At 42.9% G+C, this 14187-nt stretch overlaps 1 protein-coding gene across 1 annotated transcript; it reads left to right on the forward strand.

Moving 5' to 3' along the window:
• Window positions 1-5954: 5954 nt before the first annotated feature.
• Window positions 5955-13799, forward strand: LOC112754620 (NADH-ubiquinone oxidoreductase chain 6). The gene has a single exon (XM_025802320.3). The coding sequence runs from the start codon at window positions 5955-5957 to the stop codon at window positions 6636-6638; it is 684 nt and encodes a 227-aa protein (XP_025658105.2). The 3' UTR covers window positions 6639-13799.
• The last annotated feature ends 388 nt before the right edge of the window (window positions 13800-14187 follow it).

Genomic DNA, 14187 nt, shown 5'->3' on the forward strand with positions numbered 1-14187 from the left:
TAGAATGAACTCTTCAGGACTGACGTGTAACTCTAAATCAAACAGAGTTGAGAAAAGAAGAGGCTTTCAGAGCCCATTGCTACTTCCGAAGTAACTTAGCCCGTTAAGATAGAGTTAGAGCCGGACAGAAGACGTAGCTACCAAGAGCCGGAGAGTCCCTGAGGAGAAGAGAGGACGCTTTCTCCGAGCCTATTGAGATGTTAGCTGCTAAAGGAGTTTACTAAGGCTGCAACTTCCTATGCTGCTGTAAGGCCTTGAAAAGAGTAAGAAAGACGAATCTATGCATAATTAGGAATTTCAATTAGTCTTCCTCAGGCCTTGCCTCATAAGTAGCTTCTTCTTTTCTACGTAATTTCCTCAGTAATACTGACGGTGGAAGATAAGGCTTTCGGAATTGATTATTAGGGCGTGGTAATAGATTAAAGAGGTATTGGAAAATCTTACCACGGAAGGAAGAGATAAGGAATCCCTAGCTTTTGGAAGTGAAGAAGCGGATAAAGTAGAAGAAAATCTGCTACGGCAAAAGTCAGACTTATGGGGGAAAGGAGAGAATAGGCTTTCAGATAGGTTGCTTTTCCTTCTGACTGATTAATGCTTTCGTAAGTCAATAGAAAACGGATGCTAGCATGCTCAACCTTATCATTCACAGGACGGGATTCCTAAATCCATCTTACTTGTTGCTCGGGTTATGACTTAGACTTCATTCCTGATGCTGACTTCGTCATGCTCCAGCTTTCTAAGTCTGCTCCTTCGATTTATTTTATTAATGGCTCTAATTTCATGTTTGAGGAGTTCAGTGAGCAATCCAATTTTGGCAGTAAGACTATCAATATATCATGTCAACAAAGAAAACTTAGAACTTCTCACCTCATTCTAAGGATGGGATTGCAACTAAAGAGAATGAGCTATCTCCAGATTATAGACCATTTCTCGCTTTCAGCTATCCTTTATAAAGTAGCATTTCTTTCCAGGCTTGCAACTCTCTTTCCCACCTTTTTAATAGATGCATTAAGGACTTATAGTTAGATATAGGATGCTAGCTGGTCTGTCCTCAGGGAGGGCTTGAACAAAAATAGAAACTATAGGATAGGTTTGAAACTAATGAGATCGAAGTTTGCACCTTTTCTTTCCTCAGTAAATTCCTAGGGGGAAGAGAGTAAGGAAAGCAAAACAAACAGATAGGGATAGCTGAAAGCTAAACTAAAGTCTATTATTAAGTTGAAGTTATAGTGGAGTAAAGATAAGCCGTAGAATCGAAAGAATCGAAGAAGCTACTTGACCTTGCAGGGCTGACTATCATTCCAGATGGCGATAAAAAAGGATAGTCTCAAGTCATGCCTCTGATCTCTATTCCAGCTTCTTATCTAGGCTTCCTTACCGGGTAATCTATTCCGGCAGATAAAAAAAAAAGTCAAGAAAGAAGTCTTAACGTGTTCGTGTCTTCCGAGGAATAGAAGATAAGATTCTCCTTTCCTGTATCTGCTAACTGATCAGTTGGCTCTGACTGCCTCTTCACTGACTATTCCCCGGGAAGTTAGGGACGAAGTAGCAGAAGTTGCAGCCGTAAAAGCCTTAGAAAGTAGTGCAAGGATTGACTGAAAACATCCTATATTGGAGTGGACTTAGGGCTTTCGGCGAATGAGGAAATATTGAGGTTTGACTTAGCCGTCAAGCTAGCTATTGAGCTATTCACGTATGACGCTCCATGGTAAGGTAATCCGATCCTTTATCAGCTAGAGGCAAAGCATCAGTAGAAAGAAGCAAATTAACTACTTCGCAGGAGAAGCCTGAAAATGGAGTCCTGGACTCTATAGTAGCTGATTTGAAGTATGTCATTTCCCTTCCTTCATCACATCTGAGAGTTAAGTCAGTCAGAATTGATGTTGTAGATTAAGACTGATCTGTAGACTGAGACGTCCGGATTTCAGTCTTTCTTTACTTATTCTAGGGCCAAGCCCAATATAACTAATATATCTATTTATATCTGCCTGTATATGAACCCCCCTGGTAAGATACTTATGAATCTCCTCAAAAGGACTAAAGCTAAGCCAGCAGTTGCAGTTCTGTCTGACTATTCAGAAGCTGATGTCACTAGTCCCGCCTCTCTTGACTCATCTTTCTTGCTTTTTATGCTTTCGCCTGCTTTCTCTTCAAAGGAAGTAAGGAGTCTTAGTGCATTCGCGTCTCACATCATATGGGAGATTCTCACATTCATCTCATCCAAAGCCGGTGAATCCATTCTTCAACCCGTTGATTCCTTTGATTGAGCAGCTGTCAAAAGGCATTCGCATCTTCTTTCAATTCAATCTTGAGAGATGAAACTTGGTGGTCCACTAGGGCTTACTAATTTTATTTACTTAGACGGGATCTACTGATAAAGAAGAAAGACCTCTTGAAGCCTTTGTGACCGATAAGACCGCGGTCACCGCACTCTCCATAGGGAAGTGTTGAGGTCGGATAAGTTTCTCTCCACCAAGTCCAATCTTTAGGAAAAGCGTAATGAAAAAAAACCAAGAACCTAAACCATTAGAGGGCTCGGATCTCAATTGCCCAGTGATTCCATTCCATAACTTAAAAGGTAGGAAAGACAGTAGTTAGAAAGTAAAGCATTGATCCCTAGAAATTCAGGAGCAGCAAATCAGTCATAGGAAGAAGCCAAAGCGGAAATATGAAATGAAAGCTTTCGACTCCGCTGGATCTCGTATTGATTTCTTCCAAGTCTAAATTGCGTATATTAGAGGCGTCGATTCAATGGAAGTCTAATCCGCTACTTCTTCTGCTAAGCTAGGCAAAGGAGTAAGAATAATGAAAGGAGGAGCTAAGTCATTCTACAAGCCGTGATGCTTTCATCTTTCTTAGTCTTTACACGACCTTACCTAGGAAAGGTTATTGAAAGCTAGGAGTCAGTTTGATATTCTAATAATCCCATCCCGATCCGCTGTGATTGAGTATAATGCATTGGCAAAGGCAGCTAGGTAAGAATAGCGCTTGAAGAGCTATAGACGTTATAGTATAGCCTACATGGTAGGATTAAGTGTTAGGCGGAAATCTCATATTCACAAAGAGTTAGGTCTCTATCCCTGAACAGACTGAGTTCAAGAAGTGAGAAAATTTCCCGCCGGCCCTCTTTTGAGGTCGAGACCAAGCAGGGGAAAGTGCCTTCTTATCTTGAGTAGTGGGGAAAAAGCTTACATTTGTTGAATTAGGGGCCTCTTGAACAGCCATTCACTTTCACTGGCTTATCTGCCCTTCTAACGGAAGAATCTCCTGGCCTTACTGGCATGACTGGAATTTTACTATCTGTCTGCACCTTAGTTTGGTACTAGTGGACTATTCAATTCTAACTGACCTGACATTTCGATCAAAGTTTCCTATAGTATGATCCTAGGTGAACCCCTTTTTTACTAAAAAGAGGAAAGCATATGACGTAAAAGACAAGTCAAGCATAATCTAACTTTTGCTAAACGAGAGCTCCTATGTTCGGCTCTGTTCTTATTCTTGTTATCTTCCTTTTTTCTTTTTCACTTTCCTTCCACCAGATTGAAACTTACCTCTCACAATCCACTTAAGAAGGCAGTTAGAGGAACGACAAGATAGCAAGCGATATCGCTGTTCATAGTGAACAATCTATGCTTCTCTATCAACCTAGCCTGGAATTATTGCAGTGACTCTGTTCCGGTTCTATATGCCAGATCTCTCTATCTGCTTGGTTCATTGTAAAAAAAAGCCTTTCCGAGTGAACTTCGCCCTTAACTTGAAGGCTAAGCAGCCTTTTTTTTCGCTTTGTCTTTTTCCTATCTTCTCTCTTCAATTGCCGAGACCCATACATACAAAGGTCTAGGTAGCTCATCTCCTTCTTCAACTCCATCCCCGTAAGCTGAAGGAAGGACGGGATTAATTGAACTCAGTCTGACTTGTTCCCTGGGATTGGATGTCTTTTGCCAAGTGAATTAGAGAGGCGGATCCTCTTTGTACGCTATTTGCCTATCTTTCTTTTTGTGTGGGTGCCACAGAATGGGCGAACATCACCAGAGAGCAGGGCCAGATCTTGATGTAGATAGGAGTTTTCAAGCTGAGGGGGCTGACAATTCTGTTGGTGTGAAGTGAGCTCTAAGCCTATCACTATCAGCTCTTGGCTTATTCTAAGCTGTTACATTCATATGTAAGAGTTATAAACTTTTTGTAGTCCTTATGCTAATATTATTTATCTGAGCTCTTGAAAGAAATTACATAGATAGAGCAGTACGCTCTGATCTTGACAGCTTTCATTTTCGATTGAAAAAGTGGCAGACCTAAACTCCAATAGTGCACCGAAATGGGGTCGGAGAGTCGGTAATCTTAGATTGGCTAAGATCGAATGGAACTGTCTTTGAGGAAAGAGAGATATAGAAAGTGTGCAGTGATTGAATTGTAGTCAGTCTTCACTTAACTCGACCGCCTTTCGACTCCCATGTTTTTCTTTGGTCAACAACAAAGCACATCTCCGTTTTGTTCTTCATTCACAACTCCTACAGGCTTGCTTTTAACCATACCTGGTTCAGTCTGTATGGAGGGAATCATTTTTTCTCAATCAAGACCATGTCAGAGATTTTTGTGCTTGGCTTTTGCTTCTGTTTTTACGTAAGCGTAAACACTTGGCACGCTTATAGGATTATCCAGATAAATGAAAGATTACAGAAGCCCATGACATTTAAAATAACTTGGAAAGACGGGTTGGTGATAACCCCGTGGGAACGGCCTATTGGTCCCACCCACGGCCCATCTGACCCTTCTTCGCCTTCGGGTTCTCCAGTTAAGGATGCCCTGGATCTAGCGCAAGATGTTCCCCACAGCCCCCTTGATCAATTTGCCATTAAGTCATTTCTTGATATGAGGGTAGGATACTTGTATATCTCATTCACAAATCCCGCTTTCTTTATGCTGCTAACTCTCGGTTTGGTCTTCCTGCTGTTTCATTTGGTTACTAAAAAGGGCGGAGGAAAGTCAGTACCCAATGCTTGGCAATCCTTGGTAGAGCTTATTTATGATTTCGTGCCGAACCTGGTAAACGAACAAATAGGTGGTCTTTCCGGAAATGTGAAACAAAAGTTTTTCCCTTGCATCTCGGTCACTTTTACTTTTTCGTTATTTTGTAATCTCCAGGGTATGATACCTTATAGCTTCACAGTTACAAGTCATTTTCTCATTACTTTGGGTCTCTCATTTTCCATTTTTATTGGCATTACTCTAGTGGGATTTCAAAGAAATGGGCTTCATTTTTTAAGCTTCTCATTACCCGCAGGAGTCCCACTGCCGTTAGCACCTTTTTTAGTACTCCTTGAGCTAATCCCTCATAGTTTTCGCGCATTAAGCTCAGGAATACGTTTATTTGCTAATATGATGGCCGGTCATAGTTCAGTAAAGATTTTAAGTGGGTCCGCTTGGACTATGCTATGTATGAATGATCTTTTCTATTTCATAGGAGATCTTGGTCCTTTAAGTTTAGTTCTTGCATTAACCGGTCTGGAATTAGGCGTAGCTATATCACAAGCTCATGTTTCTACGATCTCAATCTGTATTTACTTGAATGATGCTACAAATCTCCATCAAACTTTCTTTTTTGTTTGTTATTTTTTTATAATTGAATAAAAGCGAGATAGAATCCTAGTCATAGAATGAATTTCCCACTCCTCCTGAATGAAAGGGTTTGTTTTCAGCTCATAGCGGTTGGCCCTAGCTCAAAAGGAAGAGTGAATCCATAGGGATTCCAAACTCCATGATGAATTAAGTGTCCGCATCCACGATTGGGAGAGGGAGCAGCTTTAGTACTGTGGATCTAAGTAACTCAGTGAGTGCTTTCGAAGAAAGGGGAAAATGAAATACGAACAACCGCGTAGGTCGTAATAGATCGACTTTCATGCTAGTTCTTGCTCCAGCATGAAAGTTCCATTTCAGGGAAGGACGGACGACGTACCATGATACTTTCTGTTTTGTCGAGCCCTGCTTTGGTCTCTGGTTTGATGGTTTCACGTGCTAAAAATCCGGTACATTCCGTTTTGTTTCCCATCCTAGTCTTTCGCGACACTTCAGGTTTACTTCTTTTGTTAGGTCTCGACTTCTCCGCTATGATCTTCCCAGTAGTTCATATAGGAGCTATAGCCGTTTCATTCCTATTCGTTGTTATGATGTTCCATATTCAAATTGCGGAGATTCACGAAGAAGTATTGCGCTATTTACCAGTTAGTGGTATTATTGGACTGATCCTTTGGTGGGAAATGTTCTTCATTTTAGATAATGAAACCATTCCATTACTACCAACCCAAAGAAATACGACCTCTCTGAGATATACGGTTTATGCCGGAAAGGTACGAAGTTGGACTAATTTGGAAACATTGGGCAATTTACTTTACACCTACTATTTCGTCTGGTTTTTGGTTCCTAGTCTAATTTTATTAGTAGCCATGATTGGGGCTATAGTACTTACTATGCATAGGACGACTCAGGTAAAAAGACAGGATGTTTTCCGACGAAATGCTCTTGATTTTAGGAGGACTATAATGAGGAGGACGACAGATAACTCACGATCTACTAAAAGGAAAGTTTCCGGAGATATTGGTTCGAATCCAATTCGTGAGATAGGATGGGAAGGAAGAGAGTAAGCAAGTTTCCCGCCTCTTGGTTTCCAGTCTCAGTGCCTGTTCTAAAGCAAGTGCCAAAAACAAGTTCTAGTGAAAGCTCGAAAGAAAGCTATCTCTAAGCGATAGGACTTGTGTACCCCGAGAAACGTATTCCGCAGGACAGGAAAGACAAGTATGGTAGAGAAGCTGTTTTCCCCCTCTAAATGAAGAACCTGCGAATAGTACTTGAGGCTTACACTTCATCTCAACAGGTAAGGGCCCACGTGTGGAGAGTTTCTTTAACCAGTGGTATCCAGTATGACTTCTTTCAGGTTCTATCCAATCCAATATCACCTGAAAAAAAGTATAGTTCTAGTTTCGAGGTCAGGTCCTTCCCTAACCCTAACGAGGAGGAGAGGACAAGATAGCGTATTTTTAGTCGAACTGGAACATAATTCTAATTCCGTATCGTATCTCACAGTGAAGTTCCGGACTACACTACCATATTATATTATCGGTGAATGAATTCCCGACTCCCGAGTGGTCAACTTAGAGGGCGCCCGCCTTTCCCGCATCTTCGAGACCTCAGCTCAGCAGACCTTCGAGCCCGTCTCCTACTTCTGAGTCCGATTCGGCTTCAGCAGCTAATGTAGATTTTGCCGATTCTGCTTTTTCTTCAACATCAACAGATTCGTCAGCTGAAACTAATTCCGCTTTAGCCTGAATGAGAAAAATAAGGGGGGGCCTTAAACAGGATAGGGCAGGATAGATAAAAGGCTTTCTCTTTAAGTTACGCTACCGATCCGATACTAGTATCGAATCCACCCTTTGCTGCCTTTCGAGCCCTGAAACCTACCCTATATCTCTGTCCTGGCACTTCATAGAAGAAGGAGCTTCCGCTGGATTTACTCTGTAAGCTGGAGCCACACCACGAGTGCTTGACTGGACGAAGTCTGCTAGAAGCTCATCCCAAGGAAGCTTCTTTGTCCACCTTTAGTCGAAGAGTTTGATGACCGGATGGATGGCGCCTTCATCAAAGGGGTAGCAATCCAAGTGATCCTTACAAGCAACTGCAGTCCCTGATAAGGCAGCTATGATGGTAGGAACCCGAGGAAAAAAGAGTATAGACCTTGGAGTTATCCGCAGTGCCACGGCTCTCGCATCTTTGGACACAGCAGAGAGGTTGTCTAGGGCGACATTAATATGACAGAATATCTATGATGACTCCATGTAAGCAAGACTATATAGTCAAAAAATCCACCATATTAGCCTAAAAGCCTATTAGACAGACATCTGACTTTCTTTGGAATTACGGTACTACCTTCCCTTTCCCTTCCAGGATGTCTCAATAATGGGGCCTACCCATAAGATAAAAGAAGATTTCCTTTTGCGGATCTATCTATGTAGAAAAGGGGTGCTTCGGATCGGGAGTAATCACTAGTGATAGGGCACTCGGGATCGGTAGTGTTCCCCCCATCCCTTAGTCGGTGCTCCATAATACGGCAGACAGACTACCCTACCTTTGAGGCTTAATGAGGGGCTTTAGAAGCCTTTTGTCTTCTCTTAGTCTCTCCGCCCATTCACGGAGATTATGAATATTTGTCTGGATCAGTAGCGAGCTTACCTTTCTATTCTCACTTACTACTATTACGTAACTCTATATAAGCTCATTAAGGAGTCAATTAGAGAACTTCTGTAGCTAGCTTAAGGAGTCCTTTCTTTACTGTGTATGAAGTTCTTCTAGAGTCAGTGAAAGGGGAGTTAACACCATGAACTCTCTTTCCTTTCCCTACTTGTGACATAACTCTATTACCTCTTTCTCTTGGGCTTCCCTTACTTGTGGCATAATTCAATACCTTAACTCACTCCTTAACCGTTCAGGCCTATCGACTAGATATGCCCTCACTTCCCTTCGAGAGCAATCAATGGGTCAGTTAACGCAGTAAGAAAGTACTCCCTTCGGGTTAGCTTAGAAATAACTCCAACTCCTGATTGAAGAACTTCATTAACATCTTGACTCTTAACTAACTTAGTGGCATAAGGTTATCAAAGTAATAAGTTAAAGTATGCGTGAGACTCTATTAACTCTTAACAGCTCCCTCTATTAGGGGTCTCTCTTTAACCCTGGCTAGCTCGGCTGCTCTAACTCTCGGGTTTAGCCCTATCCCCTACTCCAGCAACTCCTAACTCATAACTCTTAGCTCATACCCGGCCTGTGACCGATTACCTTACTCATAAGCTCTTAACTCAAACCAACTAACTCCTTAACTCCCTTAGCTCGATAACAACCCTTACCTTAGGCTCTTGTTGAAAGTAAAGAGTCCGAGGAAAAACCCTTAAGCATCGCTTCCTTCTTAACTTGTTGAATTCACTCACTTAACAACCAATTACGTAACTCTCTCTTACCCGGTTACGAACCTAACTAAACTAATGCTTGTTCGATCGTGTCCCTTGAGGTATGAGTCAGTTAGCGGGAGAGAACTCCTTAACTCAATAGCTCATTAGCTACCCTTGCTTGTGGCCTATTAGAGTCAAGACTTCTACTTTATGATATTTTTCGTGAGTTCAACAACAAACAAAGCAGTTACAGCTGGTGAAACAACAGGAAAGGACAGAGACTCTATAACGTGCTTGTGACCGATCCATTACTTTAAGTAGTCAGTGAAAGCAGTTGTTAACACATGCCCTAACTATCTATCTAATAGGGCCTAGCTGCTCTTTCATACCTTACTGCTGACCGATCTTCAGCTACTAACTCAAATACCCTACTTGAAGACACCTTAGCATCAAAAGCAATAATCAAGCAAGCAGATGAACGAACCAAAGGCAGAGGTGCTACCAAGCTAGCTCAAACAAGATTGAAAGCAGCATCTCCAGAGGATGCTAAAGCAGTCAAAGTCCTAACTAGGAGCTCGTAACTACTCTATTGCTTACCCAACTCATGCAATAATAGTCTTCTCGGGGTTCGTGACCTAAGAGAATAGGCAACATAAACTTCAAGCTTTGCTTCTTTCCCTTCTCTGGATAGGGGTCGCTCCTATCGGTGACATCCTCAACAACTCCAACAACATTAACTCTCCTTTCCAATTCAGTTAAAGCAGGAGTGAAAACTACAGCTGAAACTGGCTTAGAAATAGGTGCAGCTCTTCGCTCTCCAACTGCCTTAAGACAAGACCGGTGATAGGATTCATTTAAAGAAGAAAGCTCGGGAGTCAGTTCATGTCTTTGTTCTCTTCCCCTATCCCTCTTAGTTAGGAAGGGGTCGAGCTTAGCTCATGAGATCAACTCATCTTTTAACAACAAGGGCAAGAACTCTATTAGTTGCTATTTTACTCACTTACCTTGTGACAGATCTAGGATTCTCTCGTTCGGGCTTAGTCCGTAACTCTATTCTTAACTCCTATCAAGTATTAACTCATAGCTCGGGAGATAACTCTATACCTTACTTGCTTGGGACCGATCTTGTCTTCTCCCTACTTTCTTTTAGGGCTAGCTCCCACTCGTTACTAACTCATACTCTTTCATACCTTACTTGTGCCTCTAACTTAAGAAGCAGGTTAAACAAGACTAACTCGATTAACTCTTTCCCTACAACCGTACTTGTGACACTAATTAACTTACTTAAGACCCTATAAGCACCATCCTCCCCTATTAGATTAGGGCTCTTGGAGAAAGTAATGAGTCTTGACTTGGTACGAAGGGATCGATCAAATCAATACTTTTTTATAGTCTTGACAGAAGGGCTAATGTTATCGTAATAGATTACCCAGCACGAGGTTGAACTAGACCCCGCACAGCAAGGAACGAAGTAACTCGACCAACGGGAGAGGAACAGAGGCCGAACCCAGTGCAAGGAGGGAAAGAAGTCTTACTAGAACGCCCTACTCCCTTCATGCTCCCCCGCTTACAAGCTAGCCAGATTCTGTCTTCTTCTAAACCTTTTCTCTATCTCCCACTTCTTTTCCATTGAGGACGGCAACTCCTTACCTTACTAAGGCATACTTTCACAAGTACGGGTTTCAAACTTACAGGAGTCTCTTGCATTTTGAGTACCTGATCCTTATGTAGCCAGACCAAGGCTAAACCTCCTCGAACTCTTACACCCGGAGTCCCCTGTCAGAACTCTTAACCGGACACCTGAGTTAACAACCTGGAGCAAGAACACTCTGTAACCCAATGCCTATAACTCCGAACTCCCTGACTTATGGCTTCGCAACTCCTAGCTTCAGGAATAGTTTAAGGTTTAGAAACCTTAGAGAAAAATCCAACAACCCCTTTTATTCCTCAAGACAGGAGTCCCAGACAGGTTAGTGATTAGTATTGGATGGATTATCTAGTTATTAATTCACCCGATGGAATCATACGAGCCGGGAAGGTTCACATTGCCGGAAACGAGGCTTTTCCCATGTCTCCCGAACACGAAGCCAATTGAGATGAAAGCTTATAAACAGGGAAGATAAGAGGGCATCGGATAGGAACTCATCAGTATGATTCTTTTTTTAATGACTAGTCTCTTCCCTTTTCCCTTTACTTCAAGTAAATCTAACCGAGCCCAAGCTAACGCCCCCTATTTCTAAAGGGGTCCCTTAAGAACTTCATATAAGTGAAAGGTTGCTTTTAGGAGTGATCCCTCACTCTGAAACAAGCCGGTGGTGATCTCACTTTCGAAAGAGAGTCTCGACGTGGCGGTGTACACGTAGCGCCTATAGCATAAAGCCCGAAACCGCCTTCTTCCTCAGCATCCTCCTTTTCTGGGTCCTTGTCAGCTTAGATGATTTCAGTTATGCTGGACTCTCTCTCTCCTACAGCCTCCTTCTCAGGTCTCGCTTTCTGTGCGACATGAACCCACTGATTGGAAGACAATACCTATAGGGGGCTGGTAATTCAAATCCGAATAAGCTGGTCAAGTAGAAGGAACTCCCAGAGTGTGAAGCCCTTTGGAGTAGGGGGATGAGACTTGGTCTGGGGCAATTGCACCGTTCTCTCCCTCCGCACATGACTAATCGAGAACGAACTTCGCAATTAGAATTACTCGACCTTCTCAGGCACTGCGGAATGGTCCCAGAAAGGATGAGAAAAGGGCTGCTGCCGGGCTAGGCTCCATAAGGTAAGGGCGCTTGCTGCCTAAACCATTAGGGGGCTAGTGAGTCCAAAGAGGCAGAGTCAAAGCAAGGACTTAGAGTTAGCAAACTGGCATACTTCACTAAATAAGTCTAAGCCGGAAAGCAGGCAAAGTCTAGCTGCCTATTCGATTCCTTAAGTCCCAGATGTCATCTTGAAGATTTTCCTTCTTGTCCTGCATATATATAAGGCATGAAGAGAGAACAATTGGGAGATTGAGTCCCCCCCGATTGCTCCTTTCCACCAGCTGTCCCTCTTTGTTGTGCGCTTACCGGAGAGTGGGACGGGTATAGAAGGATGTCCTCTGTGAAAGGCCCCTTGGAATCCAAGGATACTTGATATTCTCCTTTCCTTTTTCAAAAAAGTGGTGGAAGGCAGTCCCGAGACTCTAATAATCAGTGGACTGCTCGCCGCATTGATTCTATCTTTATCCCCGGATGGATATTGATGGATTCCTAGTACCGACCTTACTTCAGGGTCGGGGTCAGGAAGAGAAAAGATTCGACCTGGTTCAGGTTCACCTATATACCATTAAGCAAAAACGAAAGCAAGTTTAGGGTTAATTTAGCTATTTCCCGACTTTCACTTCAAGCTTTTGAAAGGAACCCAACTCAAAGCATTCAGTCTCAAAGGATCTCATCGGGAAGCACTCTGTCCAGCAGCCCATGTTCTACACTGGCTTAATGGCTTGGTGGATGTCAGAGAGAGAGAGGTTTCAACTCTTATCACTCTTTCTTTGACGGCCGTTTGAAGACCAACCAGCACAAGAATTGAGTTCTAACGGAAGCGTCAAGACTTTTGACCAAAACGAGGTGCAGGATCGATAAGCAGCTCAACCTATTCGCAATTTAACTAAACCTGAGAGAATTTACATCGGAGAACAGGCCAATGGCCCAAACAAACGAGAAGAAAAGATAGGGGTCGGCCAACAACTGGCACGCTAGCCTCCCATCGACTAGGGCCAAGACAGGTAGAGGAGGGAGGTACGAGCTTCTTCTTTTTTCTTTTCTTATACCTTTTCCTTCTCTTCCTCTATCTCTAAAAGGGCAGGGGCAGCAATTCCCCTTATGAAGATCTTTGGGCATCTCTCTCCTGGTGAGCCTTAGTTTAGTACGGATGATAGGATGTCGGGAATAGCCTTCAAAGAGCGTATTCTTCCTCCCTCTACAAAGAATGGAAGTCTTGGCTGATTCAACTCAAGCAAGAACAGCATCTATTCCTTCAACAGCTGTTATGTTAGGGTAGGGGCCTTTTTCCTCCGTTTAACGACGTCATATAGGTAATCAGCCGCATGAGTACCTGAAGACGTCTTAAAGGGAACTGTAGGCCATAAAAATGCGTATTCAGAACCTCATGTTAATGATTCCCTATCTGGTTTGTTAAACGGTGGTTAACCAGTAAGAACATTTGGAAGGGTTCCAGGATTCAAGGTTCCTTACCTTAACCGGAAGAGTCAGAGAAGGAAGAAGAGCTGGAAGCTAGAGAGTTGCTGCCTAGCTACAAAGCCTGGATTTCCATGACATACTCAAAAATTGTTTCTTATTCAATGGTGAGCTGATGAAGATATAGGGAAAGAACTCCCTTCTTTCTTAATGCCTAAAGATAGGGTAAAAAGAGAAGGGGACTTCCCAGAAGGAGAGTGGAAGCCCAAGAGAGAATCAGTCGTTCCAATCCCTGACTTCCATTCCTGACTTATCCCAGCTCGGGAGGACAGGGGAAGACTCATAAAAAAGTAAAGTATGACAAAACGATTAGCTGCGAACAAGAAGAAGCTCTTCAAGGAGTTCTCACTTCTGGCCACACCAACCCTTTCAACTCCGAGATGGATTTCTCAATCAACATCTATAAAGCCACACCCGGCCCTTCTTTAAGTCCTCTGCTTCCTTCAGTCACCCGAGTTCGGCTAAGGTTACCGAAAACCTGTCATAGCTGGTTAAAGTATAACATTCTACTTATGGTCCAGGGTACCGACACCAGAAATCAGCCTTCAAGATGCGTGAAAGAAGCGAAGCCCAAGGGGACGTTTGAAAGAGGTATATTTGACGCCCTCTCTTATGTCGATCTACCCAATCATTCTTTAGTTTTGAGTAAAGGGATGAATAGGTGGTAGGTGAATTAGAGGTAGTTCATGTGTTCGCCGGTCTATCACCATATCCGTATCGCTTAAGCTGTTGTCCATCTAGGCTTGTAAGCCTTCCAAGTATCTTCCAGTCTTCTATGGTCCAGCCGTCGTAGTTAGTTATCCCATTCCCCCGTCTGTCCTTAGTCTGTTATCAAGTAGGGTGCTGAGTTTTCGCTTTCCCGAATGCTTTTCAACAAGCTTTGCTTCGCCCTGCACATGATTGGTCTATGTCTCTTTTCATTTTAAGGCGTATACCCATTTTTGGGACTTTCGATCAAGAAAGGCCTTTACGGCGGGAAGCGCACTTTATTCTCATTCGATTTGTCTTAGGCCACCTATTCATCCCTT

Source organism: Arachis hypogaea, unplaced genomic scaffold (genome assembly GCF_003086295.3).
Source record: "Arachis hypogaea cultivar Tifrunner unplaced genomic scaffold, arahy.Tifrunner.gnm2.J5K5 arahy.Tifrunner.gnm2.scaffold_22, whole genome shotgun sequence".
NCBI classification, from domain to species: Eukaryota; Viridiplantae; Streptophyta; class Magnoliopsida; order Fabales; family Fabaceae; genus Arachis; species Arachis hypogaea.

Bases quoted from the DNA above. Each gene is read 5' to 3' on its own strand.
- LOC112754620 (XM_025802320.3), top strand. From the start codon at position 5,955: ATGATACTTTCTGTTTTGTCGAGCCCTGCTTTGGTCTCTGGTTTGATG.